General features: G+C 35.7%; 1 protein-coding gene across 4 annotated transcripts in view; it reads right to left on the bottom strand.

Moving 5' to 3' along the window:
• LOC112461302 overlaps nt 1–24340 on the bottom strand; it is a 239338-nt gene that overhangs the window by 24934 nt on the left and 190064 nt on the right. For all 4 annotated transcript variants that reach the window (XM_025026497.1, XM_025026499.1, XM_025026498.1 and 1 more), the window contains 5 exons: nt 21041–21918; nt 17669–17763; nt 16922–17040; nt 6221–6389; nt 3828–3982 (listed from right to left, as the gene is read on the bottom strand). In XM_025026497.1, coding sequence (XP_024882265.1) covers nt 3828–3982; nt 6221–6389; nt 16922–17040; nt 17669–17763; nt 21041–21918 — 1416 coding nt within the window. The remainder of the gene's footprint in view (nt 1–3827; nt 3983–6220; nt 6390–16921; nt 17041–17668; nt 17764–21040; nt 21919–24340) is intronic.

Genomic DNA, 24340 nt, shown 5'->3' with positions numbered 1-24340 from the left:
ATTTAGTGTTCACTGATTAAAACCGTCTCGGGAAATTAATCTCAATGAAAACGTAATTCGCGAAATTGAAGCGACGCTGTTGCGACAGCAATGAATGCACTCGCGAGGAATGAAGCGATGACGCGGCTGAGGAAGATCAAAGGTGCGTTTTCGAGATTATGACAGGCGCACGAAAGATTAAGATTTCCTTGCGCTGAGTTTACTTTTGAGAAGAAGTGGCTTCCGGAATGAAGGCGAGCCGTTGAAAGCAGCGCGTATTATGTCCGCGAGAAAAAGAAGACAGACGCTGTGCTTTCGTATATCTTCTCTCTTATCTCTCATTCCTTTATCGGCGTCTTGTTCATCTCGAGAATACAGATATCCCGGCGAGAAAACATCGCCCTTCGTTGGACGAGGAAAGACCGTCCTTTTTTTTTCTCCGCCGTCTTGGCAAACGCCCGAGTTTCGTTATGGATCATCGAGAAAGGAGCACAATGCACATTCTGCGCATTGTCGAAGTATCAAAAGATTTGTGCCATCGTCAGCTACATCAAAAACGGACACGGCGCCTTCCGAGCTCCGACTGTCCTCGCTTAACGTTTCAAAAAGTGCATTGATCCTGTCAACGAAACACGAAACCGTTTCCCCTGTTTCTCACGGAAAGATACGTGATCTGATTCCCCGCAACGACTTTAATATTGCATCGAGTTTCCAGCAGGGCACAAGCGCACAAGTCGTCCTGCTAAAAACTCGAGGATGATTATATTCTCGATGCATTATATTCCTCGTATTCTCTCATTCTCTCATTTTATTTTCTTGTATTTTACACTGATTATTCTTTGATATATTTTTTACTACAGAAGCAATTGTTTTTTTTCTTTGTTTTATCTAATAAAATAGAATATCGTTGTAAATTTATTTGTATTGGACGCATTATGCTTTAGTTTTGGCAATTACGTATTAAAAATTACAAATCATCTGTAAAACAAGTTTCTTGTTTTCAATGTATCATAAAAATCAACGATTTTTTAATAACATTATTTTATCACAAACATATTTGTATTGTGTATGGTCGAAAGCGTAAGTTTCGTGAGTTGTTTATTCTTCTCCGATTCTTCTTGGTGCTTTTCACAATGGGATTTTCTTGTATTACGCGCACGAAAACACATTTCGAAAATAAAATTTCCAAGTTTCATTTCAATTAAAAGCATCATACCTTGTCTGAAATGTCACAATAAATAAAACATTTTTTCACAGAATAACGTTTTCGTTGTAAACGTTATTATTGTAAATATTTACCGTACCTACATTACATTTAATCAATACTATAAGATCCGCTGTTTGTTTCCACGGCTTCTGTTTTTCTAGGCGATCACGACTAAAAGCTTTAGGGATCAACGCCCTTCCATCTTTTACCGTAGAACGAGCCGTAAAAAGACGTTTCTTCTTTTGTATGATGAGATAAGATATATATTTCCGAAGTGCTATTACTGGATTTTGTCTCTACTGAAAGCCTCAGAAGATTATCACTTTTTTCTTTCGGAACGCAACTTCGACGAGAATCCAATTATGTGCATTTATGAAATCATATTTTATATGTCACAGAGTCTTTTTTTATACAATCAAGATCTCTCAAATAAAACTCCCTAAAACTCAAAGAGAAAAGACAGTATATATTCTCGCGATAGATTCATTCAAGCGCCAATGGGTCTTGCAGAAATTTTAGTTCCATACAATTTTAACGTCATAAACTAGAAATATATTTTTCATCTTTTCTGTATATATCGTGGCGCGATTAGGCACTAATACATTGAAATTGATGGAATCGAGCACGATCCGGAAGTCGTGTGAGAGCTACGCTCGAATAGTTGAATGGATAATGTTGCGCAGGAACACGGCCTCTTCTCTCCTCCGAGTTTCTCGCCGAGTTTTCGGTACATCTGCTAAGCGCATTATAGGATAAAGAGGAGTTTCCCATCTTACTGATGTTCGCCTCGGAAAAAGCGTACGCTCTACAAGGGATTTCTTCGTCGTCCTTACATCTCACAGTCGCATTACATATTGCAAATTGCTTCCAGATTTATAATTAATAGCTTATTTTATGACACATCGTCATAGAGCTGTGCGAGTGGTTTTTCCTATTCTTTGAGATTTTTATCAAGCTTTCAAAAGAATGAGAGTTTTTCCGTCATTATAGTATTCACTTTTCTCCAACGAATATTTCATTTCCGATAGTCCTTGCAATAATAGATTTGGTGAATTAAGAAACTCAGAAATATTACTCGTGAAATAATTGCGAGAAGTCTTTTTACGGTAGTTCTTATTTCATATTGACGCATTCGTTATTCAAATAGCAAAAACTGAGGAAAGTTTTTCATGATATATCCGGTCGCTGATAAATCAAACATTTTTCAAAAAGCGCAAAGTATTCGGGACATCCATTTCGTCGAGTTCGTTCCTGGATGGTATAGAGTCGTGGAAAAGCTGTTTTCTGGTGGCACAGCCCCGAGCGCGCGCGCCGCGTGATAAAATGTAGGACAATATTTCCTTATCACGTAAATGCGGTCAACTGGAATAAATTAAGCGTTCTCGCAAATTTTCGGAAATACCGGCGGAGGATCGTGCGATATAATGAAGAGCTACAGCGACATTAACATTCTATATTGCCAGAAAGAGAAAGGCGGCCCGTCGTAGCGCGCGCGCGCGGTTAGCGCGTGCTGTATCCGGAAATAGCAGGGAGCGAAAAACGTGCCCGCGGGGCTCAACCGTGAGTAATCACCGTGCAAATCTCCTACGATTTATACCTTGTTTCGTATTCCCGCCGTCCTTTGCGCGACGAGCAGGTCCATTCAAGTTTGATAAGTAACTACCATCAGACTCGTCGCGGAAACTTGCTCTGCCTTCGTTAAACGGCGCGAAGCAGCGAAGATATGCATGTAAAAAGTTCACGTGCAGACTTAACAAGAAAAAGCACTAACAAGCACTTAAGAAAAAAAAATTGTTCGTCTCGTCTGTCGAAGCTTCAGTAAATGGGAAAGAATAAATTTATTTTCTTCTGAAAACAATTGCGTTATTGAAGATAATTTCTCAATTTTAAAATATTAGAAGAGGATGGATGGAAATAGATGCAATTTTTATAAATACACATTTCAATATTATAAACAGACAAAAACACTTGAAAGATCTTTTTAAAACGCATCAATTATTATAATAAACATTGATATGTTTGCACTGTTTGATGGTAGCGAAATTTTAACGTTTTACACTTCGACTGTGCTAAAAAATTCTGTCAATCAATAATATTCCAAAAATTTTAATAATAAAAATATTTTCTCAAAAAGTGTTGCCTCTTCGTGAGTATAGAGCTGTAAAATTTTTCAGATAAATTCCAAGCAGAGCACACTTAGAATTTATATAAATATATATCCTCTCTTTTTCGCGCTGTTAAAGTCACCCTTAAAAGTCAATTTCGGTAACTTTGAGATTTCCGGAACTTGAAACTTGACATACCTTCACGCAATCGTTCGTTTGAGCTTTAGAAATGCAGCTTTGTACGTAGAAAGGTTCTACGCGCTTCTGCGGAGCGGAAACTGCTAAACGGGAAAAGTCACAGAAACGGACTGAAAGGGAATCGTCATTCGGTCATGACAATTCAAGTTTCAAAATTGTTAATCCATAGTGCGCATTCTGATCTGAAGTCTCCCGCGCGGCTATGAGGGAACTTCGTCTCTGGCTTTGATAAGTAACGGCCGACGTGACCGGCGGAACCGTCTCCTCCCTTTCGGGACGAGAGAGAGGAAGAGGTTGTAACGACGGCACACACGTGTGCACGTAAAGGACATACTCACCGTTAAGAACGTGGACCGCGACGGTGGTCTTGGCTTTGCCGGGCACCATGCAGCTGTAGTTCCCCGCGTGCCTGGGACTGGCTCTCTCCACGATGAGAGTACTGACGATCACAAGGATCTCCTTGCCCGACGTGATCTCTGTCGTTCTGTTCTCGCTGGAAAACGAAATCGAGCCGTGAGTTTCTATCCGCGAGTTTCTCTTTCCTGTCCAATTCACGTTCGTACCACGAACGGAATACAGGCGGATATACAGGCTGTTTCTGTGTCCTTTTGGCTACGAATTCTTTAACCAATCTGAAGTCTGTACTCTTAATCTTAAAGTCGATAACATAGAAATTTTATTTGATACCATTTTATTACAAAACTTAAATAACTCTGCAATTTAAATTAATAAAATAAATTTTCTTTTCCTCTAATGCTTAAATTAAAATTCTTAAGTCAATTTCAAGATGTCGTCAATATGATTTTGATATCTATTCGTAGATTCTCAAACGTTGTTATTCATAAATTATTGTACCTTGACATTTCTGTTAAGAAAATATCAACTTTATATAAATTTACAAAAATAAAAAATTACGAGGAACTTATAGAATACCTTGCACATATACGTTATCGTTAAGTAGCTACGAAGAAGAGAAATAGAGATAATTTCGTTGAGTGAACATAAAATGCTGTTGGAGAGATTCCTAGTCTGCTACATGTCGGTTTCGACCAGACGTTGCCCGCCGATTTAATTAAGAAACTCGTTTCGGGACTGAGCGATGAATTTATCGTGAGAGCATATTATTTGAATTTCGAATACTTTCATAGACACAGATAGAGCCAATATAGAGCGGAACTAAAACTTCGTTATCCGATATGATTTAAAGATATTTATTTTTCTTCATGCATAAAAATTTTTAAAAATTGAGATTTGTATTTATATTAATCGCGCATTTAAATACACGAAAACGCTCCTTAACATTTTTTTTATCTAATCTTTATCGCATCAAGTTCATAAACGTAATAATTATAAATTTATATATGTTTATATATTTTAGAAGTAAAAATAGATAAATAAGAGTTCTTAAAATTTCGTTTGAAGAAAACATCATGCAAAAAAGAACTTACAATTACATAAAAAATCTTTTTTCAAGGCTGATGTCATTATTACAACAACGCTAAATCGTTCAGAGACATATATATCTCATACTTTTCTTCATAAATTTGGTATCAGAGAGCTATCGATATGAAGTGTTTATAGAGTACACAAAGATGTTCGTTTCTATATGGAGGAGAAATTGTAGAACTGTAAAGTAGGGTACGATCGTGTTTGCGCCGAGCGTGAATATTCGCCTATATTCCAAGCGTGCATTTTAACGCCTTATTGCTTCGAGTTTCTAACAGAAAATCTATGAAGATTATTATTTTTAGTATATACGAATAAATAATATTTCAATATTTTTTTTACAAAATTGCGTCAACAAAAGAATCTATATCCACATATATATATACGAATGTAGATATTTTGGAAAATTTTTATAAATAACTATGCACTCCCCCCAAAATCTATAATCAAAAATAAGTATAACATAATTTTGTATTTCAATGTATATAGGAGAATAATGAAGAAGTTTTAGATTCCAATTATCGTTCAGATTCAGGAGCAAAAAGCAAAATGTGGAAGATCGAAGAAATAATGAGATCAGGAATTTTCCTTTTGAGAATGTAAATTTCAAGCAAATCTCGAAGCACTTACCTATACTAACTTTGTTACGATTTGAGAATTTAATTAAAAATCTGCTTTACGCTAGAACTGCATGCAATAGAATTGTTCGGGAAAAGTTACAAGACGTCATTTCTTTCTTTCTTCGTAAGACTGCGCAAAGTCTTATGTCACATTAAATCAATTACAAAGAAATTCGCGACGATATTATATTCATTTTTATTTTTTGCCAATAATATATTTTGTATTAAATCGAATAGATTTAGATTTAAAACCAAACAATATAGAAAATACCGAATCCTTTCTAATACATTTCTGAGATTTCTAACATAAATTTTGTAGTTTCTTAATTAATTATAATAAAAAAAATCACGACTGTCTTCGCATAAAATCTTCACGAATTTAGTGCTAAATGTGAAATACAAGTATGGCCATAAAATGCTGTTTATAAAAATATAATGCTGTTTATATATAAATAATAGAAAAAATAGAGGATGGAGAGCAGAGCAGATTTGCAGACAAGTTTTTAAAGAGACGTAACGGTAAATACGTTATTGGATAGTCTAAGGAAAACTTATTTTCTGAAATAATACGATTTATAGAAGGAGCGATCGCAACTATCAAAACTATCCTAAATCGGAGGACAAACGGTTGCAATACGCAACGATGGTTTGTTTCAAGCACTTACCTAATGTCCTCTGTAAGTGTCTCGTCTCCTCTAGTCCAAACGACGGACTCGTTGAGCGACTCGAGCACGTCTCTTGCCTCACACCTGAGCCTGAGAACACTTCCTGCCTTCAGATGCCTTTCTTTGGAAACTATACGTCCAGAATCATCGCTGATCGTCAGAGTTGGCGCTGTGACATAGTTTAAAACATGATCAGTCAGCATTGATTGCCACAGATTTTTTCGAGCTTACATGTGAGCAATAATTTAAATAAATTTCAATTTGAATTCTCATAAAATTATTACGCAATAAATATGACTGCCATGCTTTTTAATGAGCAATCTTTGCATATAGTAAATAAATACGTATGTATTTTTTTAGTTAATATTTTGCATAATTCAGATTTAAATAAATTGTATTAAAAAAAAAAGCGCGCGCACACACACACACACACACACACACACACACACACACACAACTTTTATATAATAATTAAATAATGTAAATATATTATATTGATATCAATAATTTTTATTAAATCTAATAAAATATTATTGCTTTCGTAAAACACATTTTGAAAATAACTTGGACGCAAGATTTGAGTATATATTTCTATTCAAATATAGTAACGCAAATGCAAAACGCACCTAAAAAATATCGGACAGTTACAATAGAAACATAACGCATATATCGAGACGCTTGTTCGAAAAAACGAATGTGAAAAAGTGCAAGAGAAAAATTTATTGCAACCACCATGCTTCTCACCCGGAAATTCTTTACTGAAAGAAGAAGGATATGAGGCATATAACCTAGCATATAACATCTACTTCCGCTTCAGTTAGGCGAACGCGAAAGCAAAACGTATCGACCTGCGGTTACATCATCCATATCGATAAAAGCTGTCGGCAAAAAGCTTTCTCTTCGATGCACCGGACGTCCGCTCGCGCGCGAGTTTTCGTGCGAGGAAATTGGGAACGGATTGTTCGTGACCAGATGCGTAAACGCGCCTCGAAAACGTGTGCCGATTCGACTTTTCTCCCGTAGCTTGCGTAGAATTGGCACGTTTGCGAAAATAGAGTCTCAAAAGAATCGCAAGCGAGCCCGTTGTTGAAATTCAGTACAACCGTCCAACAAACGATTCTCAAGTCGACTGCTATGCAAATTTGATGATATCAACTCACTCGATACCTCTCTCTCCCTCCCTTCCTCCCTCTCTCTCTCTCTCTCTTTCTCTCTCGTTCCTTCTCCGAATGTTTCGTTTTTGTTCTGCCTACATGTTATCAGCTTTTGTAAATTGTATATGCAGCAGTTGATAAATTATGTGACGTTAAAATTTCATGATTGAATTGTACATTTTATGAAGATTTTTAAGAAATTAATAATTCGATGACGTTAATTTTAATGTTTTAAAAATATGAAGATTATATAGTTTATTAAAATTCAAAGATCTACGAACCTCAGAGATCGTAAAATTTCGAATTTATATAACTTTATATTTTACAATATCAATTTAATCCATTTGGTTGTTATTTCAATATACGTTTTTACTACCACTTTCAGAGAAAGATTTTCAAGTAAATCGCAAGATAATGCTAAATCTATAAAAATAATACAGATCACTTCTTTCGGTAATCAGAAAAAAACAATCAAGTAAATAAGAAATGTGTCAATGTACGGTCGAAGTGGATCTTTTATGTCTATAATAATATTACTTACGTGAATTTATGTACCTACATTTTTCTTGCTTACCAAACGCATTGTTACTATCGAACTTAAAACGCAGTCTTAAGCTGAAGAATACAATCGCATAATTAAAATAATAATTAGTTTAGCTTGTTAAGCGAGAATATATATAAATTCACGTGAATAATATTATCAGACACAAAAAATTCCTATCTACTTGATTGTTTATCATAATCAGTCATGATTCACTTAATATGATTTATATTTTCACATGTAAAATTATATTGAACGTTGGAAAATTAAACGTAAACTAATTTCTTTACCATATAAATTACTCGAGAAATTCTTATTTGCGTTTAATTTATGTTCAAAATTGACTATTTAATATTTGTCGAAGATAGTCAGACTAAGAATTCAAGTAAATATTAAAAGGAAAATTTTCAATCATTCTTTATAACTTTAATAACCTTAATAAAAAATAACGAGGATGTTCTATTGAGCTTTTACTTCTTCAATTAAATGAACGAGAACGCTTTGATGAGTACATAACACTACGGTACTTTTATTAAGAATGAATATCTTGCTTTAATTAATTCAAGGAATCTTTAATTTTAGATATTTTCGATATTAATATCACATCATCAATGTCAATTAAATTACAAAGAAAACGAAAATGAAACAAATGTGGACGAATCAATGGCGCGAATAATTTAAAATCCAAAGTTTCTATGATAAACGAATGAATCGTTTATCAGATGAAGATAACTTAATACAATTGATTACGTAAGTACGAGTTACAGTAGGATGCTTTCAACGCACTTGCTGAAACACTCAGGCAATCCCTTGATTAATGTCCACGATACTGGGGATGCGACACGGCGAAACCACTTAGGGTGAAATGAAGCTGTCAAGCAGGAGACCTAGCTCGATACATGAGTGCCTTTGTGCCGGTAAAAGCGAGAATTCGAAAGTTAAAGGGACTCGATGGAATGTGCTTTAACTACCTGATGCACTTTGGCGATGGACCTTATGCCGAGCATAATACTGCCATATAATTTTGAATTTTCTTCTAAGCATATAAGTTCAGAAGTATTCATTACACAGATATTTATAAATTGAATATTTAACGTATAATATAACCATTTTCATTATACAATTTATGAATTTAAATCTACCAAGGCTTTTAAATAATAAATATCTAAATAAAAAATCTTTGAAATAATCACACACACACGAACTGATATCTTGGAAAAAGGTATCATCGTAAAACACGTTCGACGGTCATATCAGTGCTATCATATAACGACATGATAAATGTCTTCGTATTATAATAAAAGATACACAAATAAATTACTTAAATAGATGGGACGGGCAATTCATCATGCTATCAACCAAACTCCGCGTCTACATAATCACAATATATTACAGATAAAAAATTATTATAAATGCGATCATTAAAAACTGATGAAAAGCTTAGTATGAATTTGACGGATCTAAATTAAGGACAGATTTCGCGAAGAATTTTCTTCTCTACTTTCGACAAACGTAAAACACACCTACGGACTGCTGAGCGTTCTCTTTACGATGATATCCGTAATGACCATAGTAATCGCATCTCGATCGTGCATCTAATGCGCGGATTCAATTTTCGAGTTGTCGATTAACGTTCACGTACCGTGCTCCGGATTCAGTCTAGCAAATAATCTCCGTGCGAACGACGGCTGTCATTCTCACTCGCCGTTGAAACTACCGGTACGCGGTCGCTCACGGCTCCTTTTTTAAGCTTAAGTAATTACGTAATATCAGGCCGAGGTCGTTGACATTTTCTAACTTGCTCGGCGTTGAGAGCTTTGCGGGATATCGACAGCTCGGCTCGCGCTCGCGCGCGAACGTTTTCGGGCGAATTTTCTTTTCCGATGAGAACAGACGCTGCGGAATTCGATGGAGAATTTAATCCAGTCCCAAACGGAATTGAGGGAGAAAAAGATTGAGAGAAAGAGAGGGGGGTGGGCAGAGAGAGAGAGGGACAGAGATAGAGAAAGAGAGAAAGAGATATGAAGGGAGAAAAAGAGATATCGAAAGAAGAACTGCGCGCGCGTCTGTAATTTCTTTTGGCGGATCATTTTTTAAGCTCCTTTGGGACGAATAGTTAGAGGGGGAAAGGGCGACGAATGCGGAGAGGTGGGCAATCGGTCGCTTGCTCTCCCTGGGGAAAACGCCGAAGTCGAAGTTGCCGGAAGGATAGTATTATTTAAATTGGATTTCACGATTCCGCGCGACTTCGATCTACTGTCCGCGCTCGAACTTCGTCACTTTTTCGTTCCCACGAGTTTACGCGCCGCTTATTAAAATCCCTCATGGCCGGGGGAATGAAGCCGATTCCAGAAGAGACATTTGGGAAAGTGCAGCCACCGCCGCGGCACCTTAAAGTTTGCTCTTTATCCGAAACTTTGTGTCGCGAGGAGTCTAAAAGATGTCAAAAAGACGTCATAATCTTTTAGCATTTCTTAAGATGTCTTTTACATATTTTTGCGTTTATTTGAACTTAGACAGAAGAGTTTAATCCTTTTAGATCCCAGTGTCTGTTTATTAACAAAACTTGTTAGTCGATTTGATAACAAAACTGTTGATCAATAATTTTTAATAAAAACTTAAATACCCATTACAAAATTGAAAGTAGACTTCAAAGAGCTTGTGGTGCTCTCATCAATCTGATTGAGTGTATTGAAACGCAAGAGCTGCAAAAATATTTCCTGCGGAATGTCGTCTATTTCAGTCAAATAAAATCGAGAATTTTATTTTTTAGATGCAGCTGCAAAAATATGAATGGCATCATTAAAGGATCGGGATATTAAAACATTGCGGATTTCTTGTTAAACCACCCAATAAATACTATGCGGCATGAATAATTCCGGTATAGTCAGTCTTTATCTATGCCTTCAGCGTAATTAATTCCGTACCAATCCATTAAACGGAACGAATTTTGCCGAACTGATCGTGCACCTGGCACAAGTACTCGAACAATTCCTTATCCACGCTGTGTTCATGTGTTAGACAAAGTGGAAATTATAAAATACCGCGCGTCGTTCAACATTTTCCAGTTATTTCAAGTAAAACTTTATTATCTATTTTTCCGCGTTTAAATAATTTTCACACAATTGATTACGTTTATCGAGTAAAATGTCGAAATGCATTTTTTGATATTATTTTTGTAATCAAGTAGTAATTGAATTAAAAACAAGACATAAAACCCATCGTCGTATGTGTTATACAAGATTTTAAATAATTATTTTAATTTTCTTTTTCTTATATGTAGCGTAAAATATTTTCAATTGCCAATAATAAATTAAATAATAATGATGATCAACGAGATTATTATCTACTTTCTCTTTTTTCTACCATCTCTTATATAAAAGTTTAAAAGAAATTCCTAAAAATTAAAGTTATATTTTTTATATAAAAAAATAACTTGTGAAATATTCTTAATAAATTAAAAATGTATACATATTGCACGGGATAAGTGTCAAACAAAATATAAATATAGATAATTCATAAATATCTCACAAGCCTCTAATTAAATTAAAATCGATAGAAAATCGATAGATGAAAAATAAATATTTATTGACATTATTAATGCAGAATACATTCTGCATGTTCTTTCAATGTTCTTTGTAACAAATATGTATTTACAGATTAATTTCATAGTAGTGAATTCTATAGCAATTAGCAAAATTGTTTACATTATTATATTTTATTTCAGATATTGTAACATTTAATTATACTGACAATATAAGTATTTAATTAAAACAAATCAGAAACTAGAGAAAAAAAGCAAAAATAAAACATCGAGAAAAAGAATAACAAAAAATTTTTTAAATAAAGATGTGATTTTTTTTAAGCAAGATAAGCAGTGTTTGCCGCACAAATCTTGTAATTATGAAATATTGGATAATTCTAAAAAATGATAGAGAATATCCTCTTATAAAAGATTTTCTTGCAAAAACAAAATCACTTTCAATAAACGATTTAATAAATCACTTGATGCGAAGACATGTGTCATAAATATCATCGTGGCTTTCATGATATAACAAATGGAGTCAGATGAATACTGGTTCAACTTTAATATTAATCATATCGATGATCGATGGATATCTCGCATGATGTATCTGTCTCTTTACGATTGATCGTTCATTTTAGAAATATTCCGGCTATGTCAACTATGTAGTTTCATAAAGTATAAGATTTGACAAACGCGTATTTTGATTATTTTACTTATGGATTAAATCGAAAATCCATCGATATATTATAGAATATTTCACAAAACCTTCATCAATCTCAAGCATATTCTCTAACAGAAAAAGAATTCTGTTGTTCACAAAGTTTTAAAACTTGCAATATTAAATATTTCAGTAATCAAACGTTAGTTTAAGCAATATTGGCTTAAAATTATTCAAAAAATAAACTTTAATTATTACTTGTAATATTTCCAAGCACTTAATTTAATAAAGTCTTTGAATTTTCAATGATAATAAATTCTATAATTATCGAAGCAATTCAAATGTTTAAATAAATATTTTTTAATTGCACCCAAACACATATTTTTCAAATATAAAATATATTTGACAAAATTATTTAAAATAAAAAACATACATTTATACATATGTCAAAGTTAGTCAAATTCGATACTGATCATGCTATGTATAAAGAATGAAAAATATTCCAATCGTTAAAACCAATAGCGCCCAACAAGGGAAAAGTTATTTTTATACCACAGTACGATGATTGGTTTTTCTGAGTGTCTCTCGTTCGCGATATCTTCGTTCTCTTTGAAATTAAGCGTTTAAATACGCTTCGTATTAAAACATAGCACGCCAAAATTGTTTCGCGTATACTTCTTTGACCGTGTTCGCTGTATGTACATGTATATTTTGATTAAATTTTATGTGTCTGTTCAATTGCAAGGAGAAATTCTTCTTCTGGTGATACTTTCCTCACAATATCAATAATCGACTAAAAAATTATTTCGAAGCTAATAAATTTAAAACTAATAAAGTTAAAAAGCCGAATTAGTATTTCGTTAAAAACTATCTTTTTATGAAACATTCTAGACCTTCTATGTTTTTACAAACACAGTTGTTTTTAAGCACAAAAATACATTTTCCCATTTGTTAAAAAATTCAATAATAATTCATAAAACAATTAAAGATTAAACATGTTCTTAAATTCAATGATGACGTTACACGGAACTTAATGGATTCTTGTTATTAATTTCCACGTAATTTACGATAACTTCCGTTTGTTGATTTTTCAACCCCTAAATTTCTTTGCCTGCGCGATAAATAAGCTCAGAAGAAATATGTTTGCTTTCTTTATTCGCCTTTGTTTGCGTGCTCCTTAATAAGAGCCATTTCGCGCGTCACAGGACTTCGTGCTCGCAGTCGCAGCTTATTTAGCCAGCTGTAAAAACAGATCACATTTCCGCGCTAAAACTAACTTGCGCAAAAGCTGATTCACGTTGCGCAAAGTAACTATCACTAGATTTGTCTTCTGATTCCACTCTTCAAGTCAACAAACAGGAGACAAATCCTATTTTGTCATTAACTTAGATAAATAAGATTTTTGGATATAGCTATAAATTAGCAAATGCTAAGTTAATTAGCTATCATATTTATTTATATAAATAAAATAAATAAAAGAAGAAATACTTGATGCTTATTAAAACCACCTCATAATAATTAACACGTTGATTTTTTCGTAAATATTTTTGAATTCACTTACAAGTATTATATTTAACCGTGATATTCACAATATGCGGAATATTCCGCTCTCACGAAACTCTTCGACTATTCTCTGTTACTTGGTCGTCTTGTTTAATTTTGGGATATAATGGATTAAAACTCCGTTCATCGTGGTGAAACACGTATTACCTGTTCATCCTTGAACATTCAATTCATATGGGACGCTAACAAGCGTATCAAAAGCTCAGAAGTGTTAATATTTCTCTAAGATATTATTCAAATTATGGATAAACGTTTAATATTGCGGATAAATGTCTCGAAAATCTCGCGTGATTCACTGTGCGCTCATTGAAAACACTGTGCTCTTTCAAGAAATCCTTCAACAATTGACTCTTTCCCTTGTTCCATATTTAATCTCGAGACATAAAACTGTGTCTGCTGCGTCGTAGTATTTTACAATATGTTGAGTTCGTTACACAAGATGATAGGCGCGCGGGAGAATCGAAGAGAACGGACGGAAGGTCGACGAGTTTCGGTATATATTTTAGCAAAAGGGCGGAAAGGACCGTGTGAGGCGAGTCACAACGGGAAAGTAATTTCATCCCCACACACGAAGCGGATACGCACGGGCACTGGGACCGCGCCGCGGCACATAATGAAACGGCACTGCACGGTGCATTCAAATTTCCGAAAGTTCATTCCGCACGTTGCTCTACGACTCATTGCAGTTGCAACGAGGCCAGATTGCGTGATACGCGAACCTCGCGGACGTCTTTTTTTCCTTTTAATCTATTTTATTAGTTTTCCGTTTCCATCGTCGGCAATACCATATGCCGTCCGATTTATGCGTGTCACATAATAAAAAGAAAAGAAATATACACACGTATAGGCTTACATAACGCACGAAGTTTGCAGAAATCCCTTTTAAATAGATAAATAATCGCCATATTCACGTCGAGTAATATTTGAGTTCGCGAAGATATTTTATGAAACAATTAATATATAAAGATAAAAAGTAGAGAAGTAGAATCTACTACCATGTCCCCTTCGGATTGTAATTTAGATTGGCAATTTAATTAATTATTGAAGTGTTGATAGCGTTTGAAATATTGAAGTAATTGCAAATCAAAGGATTTATTTCTAATTTCAACGAATTAATATGTAAAATTCACATGTAAAACGTATCGTAAGAAATAGAACGATGAGAAATATATTGTACAATTTATAAAAATTATAATAAAATTTAAATATAAAGAAAATATAAGAAAATATTATCTTTAATAATGTAATACCGATTCTTCGTTTACCTATACGTGCTATTTATAAAATAAAAATTAACGCATTTTAAGAATTTATAAGTATATTTTGATAGATAGCAAAAAAATACAAAACATATATACGTTTTGTAGAATACCTTAACAAATTACACTAATAATTATATCACACACGCATATATTAAAAAGTTATTAAAAAAGAATGGGATCTAAATAGATCCTCCTCAGAATTCCAAGTCACATTTTTCTATAGTTTATATTCGAGAATCGCCGCATTATTTCTTGATCGATTCGGCCACAAATCGACAATCGACATAAAAATGAAGATCCATCGTAAAACGATGAAATGTGCGGACGATTCCCTATCGAACTAAACACAATTGATGCGCGCGATTGACCTTAAACCACGGAAGCGATATTTTTTCATTAAGGCTTTCACGGCCTTTTCCTTCTGACATTTCGAAAAAATATTTCGCTGCAGTCGCAGTCGCTGTAACTTCGCTATAGAACGACGTATTATATAAGTCATATCGACGCGCGCTCATTTATTAACGAAAAGGGCAAGATCGATAGACGTAGAAAAAAAACGATACCGCAGGATTGCAAATTACGATCGCGATGACAGACGATAAGGAGGATTTTGATTTGAGTAACGAAGAGATGTGTAATAACGTCACTCTATCCGGGTTTGTTCTGTCCTACTTCGTTTCTGGAGGGGGCGGCTTTTGTTCACTCTTGCTTGCCGATTTTCCTCGGAGATCGGATCAGATTACCAGCCACGCTGAGGCGCTTTATCCCGAGAAATGCGGGTTTCCATTGCACCGAATCGGCGACGTAACGGGATTGGGGGTAACGACGAGCGATGCAATACCGGGGCTTCGTATGCTCTTACCCACGTTTTGTCCTCTTTCTTTGTCCCTCATTCCGCGCGTTCGCCCCATCTGTTCTTTTCTTGATTTAACATACAATCCGACCGGCCTCTTTCGTCTCTCTTTGGCGCGGAACAATTTCATGCCCGAAGGGGATTCTCTTGCGGCATGGGGTCGCGAGAAGGGATGCAAGCAAACGATCCTTCAATTTATCCTCTTTTCAGGTCAAGACATTTTAGTTTACACGCGCGACACGCTTTGCACGAGTGCGACCCGAGTGCGAATTCTGCTCGGATTAATTAAGCTTGTACGAAGTGCACCGTAGATGAAGCGATGAATATTTCAAGTTGGTATTCCAACAGGTAGTGGCTAATGCTGAAGTAGAAAGTTTCGCATAGTGTACCCTTGTCTTTTATGACGATTAAGTCGTTATTAAATTTTTAAAGATATTTTGTCGGTTAAATTTATTACATTAAGGGCCGGTTGTTCCAACCTGTTGGTAATCTAACTAATAGTTAAATCATATGTCTATCTTTGTTTAATGTAAAGGATAAACAAATACATATATATGATTTAACTATTAGTTAGTTTACCAAAAGGTTGGAACAACCGGCCCTAATTTATATAAAATAATAAAATTTATATAAAGTTATAAAATAATCAAATAATAAAATGAAATAAATGAAATTTATATAAAACAATAATAAATTAAATTACCCATTCTAAAATTTCTATAGAATACTTTAATAATTTATATCTTAAATGTTTATTATATAAACTGCTATAGTTCTCTTTTATCGAAATTACAGAATTTCAATACAATTATCAAAACTTAATATGGATATTTATAAATTTAATTGATTAGAAAAATCAAACTTCTAACCAAAACACTAAATATAATCTGATTGGTTGTTTTATTAAAGTATATAATGGAAAGAGTTACGCGGGTATTTACAGTTCATGTATTTCTCTTCATCCGTTAAGATATAACAATTATATATAATAAGGCTTCAAAGAGTTTGCCTTAAAAATCGTTAATAAACGCAAATATTACTAGATTAAAATTGTTTAAATATTTCTTGCTAAAAATATCACACAATTGCTAAAGCGTTATCGCTATCAAAATAAAATTTTAACTATAGGCTGACTTAAACTTACCCGTAACGATGACGTTGATTTTTTTAACCAGCGGCGGATGCGTGGCGACTTGGCACTGATACAACGCCGAGTCGCGTGGGTTCGCGTACAATATCTGCAATCTCCAATTGCTGGGATATCTGGGAATCAGACGAGAAAGGACAAAATGGTAGAAAATGGTTGGACTGTAAGATTCGGCTGAAAAGTAAAATAAGCCACAAAGAGTTTCCTGTCGCCACTGACACATTTGCAATATACTAACAATTTACGATATAGTAACTGGGATGTGAATAGAGGAAAATTGACATTTTATTTCCTAATAAAGGTCCCTAATAATATGCTCTACTTGAATGGACAAAGGGTAATGTTACGGCGCGAAACCTCACGTTACAGCATGGTCGATTCTGATTTTTATAGCACATAAAACGGTTGATTTAATCCCGGTGAAAGAAGACGAGAGAGAGAGCGAGGTTCCTCCGTCCTCGCTAACGGCAACGTCCCGAGCTCATCCCGACGATAGTAAAAATCAACTGAGATGATAATTCGACGCTGACGAGCGATTACGCGGTTGGCTGCCTAGACTGCCGCGAATAATAACGAATTATGGTAATAACGTTGACAATTTCGTCGCTGAATTTGCACAATCGCGCTGTAATACCATGAACTCCTACTTTAAAGATAATAAAATTATGCGACAAGATGTTCTAGCCTTGGCTATTTCTTTGTAAAATCGGCGTAGTTAAATAAAGGAGGTTTATTACGACTTACCGGAAATTAAGACTGATTCTTTGGTCGTTGCTATACGGCGTTCTGCCTACTGTCAACAGACGAAAGAAGTCCTTATTATGCTGTAACCAGGTTACCTGCAAACAGGAAAAAAAAATTATTGTTATCAGAGTAAGTCTTTTCATAAAATCGTGACGCGTTATATATTTAACCTTATTGTTATTCTTCTCTTCAAAATTAAGTATAACACAATACTTTTTATATCTCTTATGCAATATTACTCAAAGATATTCATATTCTTCAAGCAAGTACTATAATCTTCGAGACAATGAAATACAACGGAAATATATCTCGAGAGATTGCGTTGGAAATTAATAATTCCTTTTGCTCTTAGATTTCCAAAAAAGGCAGCGAGCAATTTCTGCGGAGCTTCGTGTATGTCGGCAATAAATGCAGACAATTTACGCGGAGCTCCGTATTCGCCTAGAGAAGTGTTGATTTAAGGCTCGTCTACACGATATGATTATTAGATAGTACTTTTAAAAAAATTAAACGATATCAAACTCTTAATGATTAGCTTCTTTATGAAAGAGATCGACAATTTAATTATTTCAAGTTTACTTTAAAGATATTTGCATAAAGAGAACTATTTTTTACTGCTTCTTTTGTCTTTTAATTTTACGCAAAACTTTTTATTAAGTTCCAGCTAATTTTCATTTGATTACTGTCGAATATTCAATAGTTCGATACGTCCATGTTTCTGAAGTTTTTAAAAACAATATCGCAACTTATCTAATTAATTTGTGGACAGAGATAAAGATTTTGAAGTTGATTATAACTGATTTTGTAATCGTTGTAGCAAAATTAAAAATTTCATAGAGTGCAACAAAGCCTTTATGCAGTCTATAGCGACGTTTCCGTTGTGTCCTCTTTCCGCTTTCAAAGCTTTCTCTCGAGATTCGACCTCATTCTATACGTGCCAACCGACGTAATAACGGGATATCACGGGACAAGTTATCACGGTTTGTCATCGCGGATAAAAGTGTGTCTCGCGAAAACTTAACGTCCGCGACGGAAACATTAACCGTCCGAGGGATTTCGTAGACGCGCCGAATTATGTTATGGAGAACCTCTCGCCGAAGGAAACGGGGAAAATAATTTCTGGGCAAGCCGCGGACGGGCCCTTATGCGTGTCGCCCAAATTAAATTTTGCGTGTCGCCGGAGAAGTTATGCCATTGAATTCAAAAGAATCGCTTCGGTAGTTCTTATTTAACATGATAAAATTAATAAAGAGTCAACTTTTGTTTAAGAAAGGATGGCGTGACGCAAAGAAGAGGAAACACGCAAAAAGACCTTTAACTAATTTCACACTGGGTCCAGTGGACCCCAGGCTATTTTTTTCTTAAAAGTATACTATTTTGAGAGTAAAATGCAGGAAGTTTTTTTGCTTTATCTCAAAAAATTTTGATGAATATTTTTGTGAAAAAAGTCAAATTTTTCGAAAAAAATTTTTTTCTCGCGTTTTTTCAACATAAAAAAATTTTAAAAAAGAGAAAAAAATTGTTGGCTTATAAAGAGGAAGTCTTAAACTAAATTCTAGTTCAAGGTTTGAGTCGATACATAAAAAAGAACGCAAATGGCAACTGTTGTGGGGTCCATTGGACCCCGTGTGACCACTACGTTATTTTTAAGAGGTGCGACCACTACGGGTTAACGTACCTCAAGATTTAGTAGATGCAGTGACTACCTATTTTAACTTCGTAATGTCTGATTAAATGACTACCTATTTTAACTTCGTAATATCTGATTAAATGACAGATTAAGTGACAGTTGAATAAAAACTTTATCTTAATTTTTATTTAAAACGTTTAAATTAATCTCACACATACGTGTGTTTCATATAATGGATATAATTCCGTTTCTCCTGTCATAAAAATATCAAGTTAAATAAAAAATCAGAAAAAATATTTTAACTAAATCTTATTTAAAAATATCTTAATCAAAAAAAGATATTTTAATCGAATCTTAATTTGAAACTCATAACGTTTTTTAGCTTGCCATCCTCACCTTTCACCTTTCGAGACAAAGTAGGTATTTTTGAATCCGAGATATCATTCAGTATAGTTACAATGCGTTTCTTGTAATAATGCCTGTATTATATAGGAATTACTCTACTTAAAGTCATAATTACAAGTAAACATTTAACGCAAACAAATATTTCCTCAAGTAACCATTCGTCGCGACGCCTTAAGTAGCCGTTTTACCGAAAGGAGACGACTTGGCGAACGGCACGGGCGATATCTCATAATTAAGTTCCCTTCGAGTTGTTTGCTATTCGCGGAGCGCGCGGCGCGCGCACACCACACGCACATAACGCGCTATATTTCTCGTACAGCTATACCTAGGCGACATCCACGCGACACGCATACACGCCTCTCATCGGGTCGCACTCGTTTTCGTTCCTTGGCATACTATTATACCATCCCACCGCAATCGGTTTCGCATTACGTATTCTGCGGAATATGAATCCCGCGGGAATCTCGAGCGAGCCGCGTGTCTCGGAACTTCAAGCCGCCCGAGCGCGACGAGGAGCAAATGGACATAGAAATCACGGGGAGAAATGGACAGGGAGGTACCGAGAGCAGGCACTGATTGAAATGCGAAAACTTTCGTAACGACAAGACAGACGGGAGCGCGTACGCGCGGCGGACACTAACAAACGATGTTTGCAATTATAATTTGCGCCTCCGCTTACTCGCCGCAGCATCTTTCCCGTACCCTCGGCTTTACCTTCTCGATCGTTACGCTTTCCCCTTGATTCGCATTATTTGAAAAAGAAAAATGTGCGGTCTTTCTGATTAGACTAACAAAGTTCGCGCAATTTCTTTTACCTTGATCTTATAGGCCAATTATTTCCTTAAATTTGACAAGATAAAAGAAATTTACTGCAAATTGTAACATATAATAGTGGAAACTTTTAAAGTGAGATAAGAGAATTAAAGAGATTCGTATAAGTAAATAAATGGATAATTAACTAAAAACTCTCGATATTGAAATTAACAAGTAACAGGAAAAAAGTGAGCTTTAAGAATTAAACGCAGTTAGCTGTACGTGATTTAATGTTATGTAAAATTTAATTTAACAATTCAATACAAAGTTATAAATCGTATGTTTCGGTTCTTCTTTAAGCCATCTTTAGCAATGATAACAGATACATTAAATAATCTCACGCTCTCCAATTAGCGTTAGGTGAACATATCAAGATTAAATGGATAAAGACATTGCAGTGTAATTGTCACAAGAAAATACTGGTAAAATTATTTACTAAAACTGAAAGTATAATGAGTGTAACCATAACCAAAACATAACTGAGAGTAAGATTAACGAGACTAACGGCGGATGAAGCGACTCACCTTTTTATCTCCTAGCATGCCGATTTTGCAGTCCAGCAAAACGGTACTGCCGATTCTCGCGGTGACGTTTATCTCTCGATCGCCGTCCTCGAAATACGGGCCGAATTTTCCAATAGCGCTATCGCTGGGCAGGACGAACTTCCTCTCCAACAACGTTCTGTGAGTGGTGATTTGAAACTGATGATCACGACCGCGTTCCGTTTCGAGCGTCCTGATCGACGGTTTAATCTCGTAGAAGGCCTTCGTCGACTTGCCGGTCAGCAGCAAGTTATTCGCCGGTCTAGACTGATTTTTCCTGGTCTCGCCGAGCTTCCTCGTTTCATTCGTATGGCCGACGCTAGTCTTCTCCTGTTGTCGGCTGTCCTGATAGTCCTCCTCCTTCTCGTCCGGCGGCGGTACTTGGAACGAGATCGCCCTGATATCTTGCACGTTTCTCTGCTCGCCGTATCTCGCTTCCGTAATATCTTCCACCTTCTCCACCGATATCATCGTCGGCCAGTCGTCCTTCGACTTTTCTATCGTCGAGTCGTTCGTCCCTCGAACGTCTTCGTGGTCCAGCCTTTTTGCCAGGGCCTCTTTCGCCTGTCCCGAGTCCTCGATCCTCTTCGAGGCGAATATCATCTGATCGTCTACGTATCTCTTCGACGCGTTGTCGAAATGAGGATCTGCGGTAACAAGCGAGGGCAAATCCTTCGTTGAGGTCGGGTACTCAACCGTGAGAGCGGAAATGACTTCCTCGAGGGCTGTTGTGTCGTTGCCGTGAGACCAGCCAGCGAGACCAATTTCGACAGTGCGATTCTTCGCGATTCTCTCGTCGAAACGTTGATCCTCGTCATCGAGATGATTGATGCCACGTTCAATGGCGCCGTTCTCCGCTTCTGCGGGAAGGAAACAAACATGCCGTGTTAACGATAAGATAAGTTAAGTCGGAACACCGGATGTATGCACACAGTGGGCGGGGGAATGTAAGGGTGAACACAGGTTCGCCGATCGTGTCGAGGGTGAATCGACATGCCGACGAGGCGGAGCGTTTGCTTCGCCGAGATTTATGACTTGGAACGAGGGGATAGAATGATCTCCGGTTGGGTGAGGATTTAAATGCGGACGTAAGAAGTACGATCGGGAGTTTTATGGGTTTTTCAAGAGCTCTCGGAGGAGAGCCAATAAATGGCCAATCAAAATCTCAGATCTAAAAATGTTATAAAAATGAGGCGGCGCACACGAATCGTTTGCTTTGAGAGTGACATAAGTATACAAACTCGGGAATGCTGCTAAAGTCGATTACACTCTGTATTCAATTAATATATATATCTCTCTTTAACGAAGGCATACGCTTTTAGCAATAAGAATTTAAGGAGATTATATAATTCGTACAATCTTCCCAATTCGGAAATCCGTTTCGGGAACTCCAACATAGAACAAAGGCTGAAAATCTGCGCGCGACATCCTGTTCACTTTGAAATATTCCGCGCGATACGAGTACCACGTGATAATAACAGTGTGTAATTCCTTTGTGCGCGACACAACGGCACGTATTTTCCCGAAACAAAAGTGCCGCAGGTTCGCTTCCGCAGGAATTTCATTTCGCGAGCGTGCGTATCGCGATCGTGCTTTTATTTGCGAGAACCCTGGGAAAAGTTTTCGGTATAAGATTTCGCTTCTCCCGGTGTGGCTTCGATCACAATCGAAGTCCATGAGGAAACTCGTGATAAACAAACTCTTTTGAAAACTTCGCTCGGCGCGCTTTCTGTCATCCAACGAAATTTACTTTAGCGCGACCGACAAATTTCCTTTTATATGATTAAAAATCTGTTCTACTTTTAATACCAGTGAACGGTTTTTCTTTGTAGAACATAGTTGCAATAGAAAATCCATCCACATAGTTTTTTTCACCTACATTTTTTTACGATTGATTGTAAATAAAAAACTTCGCGTCAACATAGATGAAAATCGCAGGAAAGTTACTTAAATATAAAAATATTAAACAATACACTTAAATACTTACGAGAAATTATTATAAATTATGAGAATATGTAATTCTCTGAGATATTTTATTATATAAGAACCACAAAAAGTAGATTTTTATATAGAAATAAAAACTAGTTACCTAATTATTTACGAAAAAATAATATTTTTAAATGTTTTCGCGACCCTCAATAATATTACACAAGTCCCTGACAAGGGAACGGTACGAAAATATCAATTTAGTCCCGAGGGCCAAGACTAGGACAAGGAATTGGTATAATTATTTTCAGAAGTAAGTGGAGGTAAACGGTTGCTGAGAAATACATATATGGCTCAAAGAGGAAGGTAGAAATTCCTAAAATCGCAACTGTAATGCAGATTTATCGTAATTCAGTCTTTTTTTGTTGTGCGCACTGTGAAAAGTGCTTTTGCATAAACCACCCTCTAATTAAGAAATTACACATAAATTGTATCCAATTGTATCCATCAAAGAACTAAATTAACACTTTTGTACCGTTCCCTTGTGAGGGGTCGCGAACCTTAGTTTGAAAAGCCCTGATCTTATTCATAGATACGTTCGTACGAAATATATTCATAGTAATGCTTTAAAACATAAAACTTTTACGCTGTGGTTTTACCTATTTATTGTGCAATGAAACTGTGTCGTCGCGGCCATAACGTAGATTCGTTGATGTTCCGATGCGCATCGCGCGATGTCTGACAATCGTCGCAATCCTATTTACGCAAGTGGATATTGCTCTCACAACAGTAACAGTTGCTATGAATATACTGCGATCACCTCATCATTGCTATATCTGCCCGTGTGATGGCGAACGAGGAGAATTACAAGATTGCCATCTACCGCGACTTCTATCAGACAGTGTTCTATCTCCCTCTGTATCTTCTCTTCTACCATTACTTGGAACAGCTACAGCTTTTATACAGTTCCTCATACATTTGTTCTTCAATTTTCTCTATTTCGTCACGAGAAGCTACACCAGTCCAGCCTTATACCTTTCATCTTCGCTACTCTTGCGCGAAAATTGAAGATCATCAAATCACCTCAGAAGAAAGAAACTATAAAGCGTACCATATACTTTTCCATCTTAGAATGTTAAGCCTTACAGTACTGTCTTACATTTTAAATAGAAATATTTTGCCATACACTAATACTATTAAAAATTCGACATTTTCGTCAGTTCTGTTAATAATTTAAAAATTTTTTTAATTCAAAGAGGATTAATCATTTTTAATACTTTTACTTGAAAAATTACTAATGTGTCTAAAAGCTACAAACTATGTTTGTAAAAAAAAAACCATTTTATTGGCTAAAGA

Source organism: Temnothorax curvispinosus, unplaced genomic scaffold (assembly GCF_003070985.1).
Source record: "Temnothorax curvispinosus isolate PA1 unplaced genomic scaffold, ASM307098v1 QBEX01011250.1, whole genome shotgun sequence".
Classification (NCBI taxonomy): Eukaryota; Metazoa; Arthropoda; class Insecta; order Hymenoptera; family Formicidae; genus Temnothorax; species Temnothorax curvispinosus.
The sequence above is the reverse complement of the archived record's forward strand: the minus strand, read 5'-3'. Positions and strand labels throughout refer to the sequence as shown.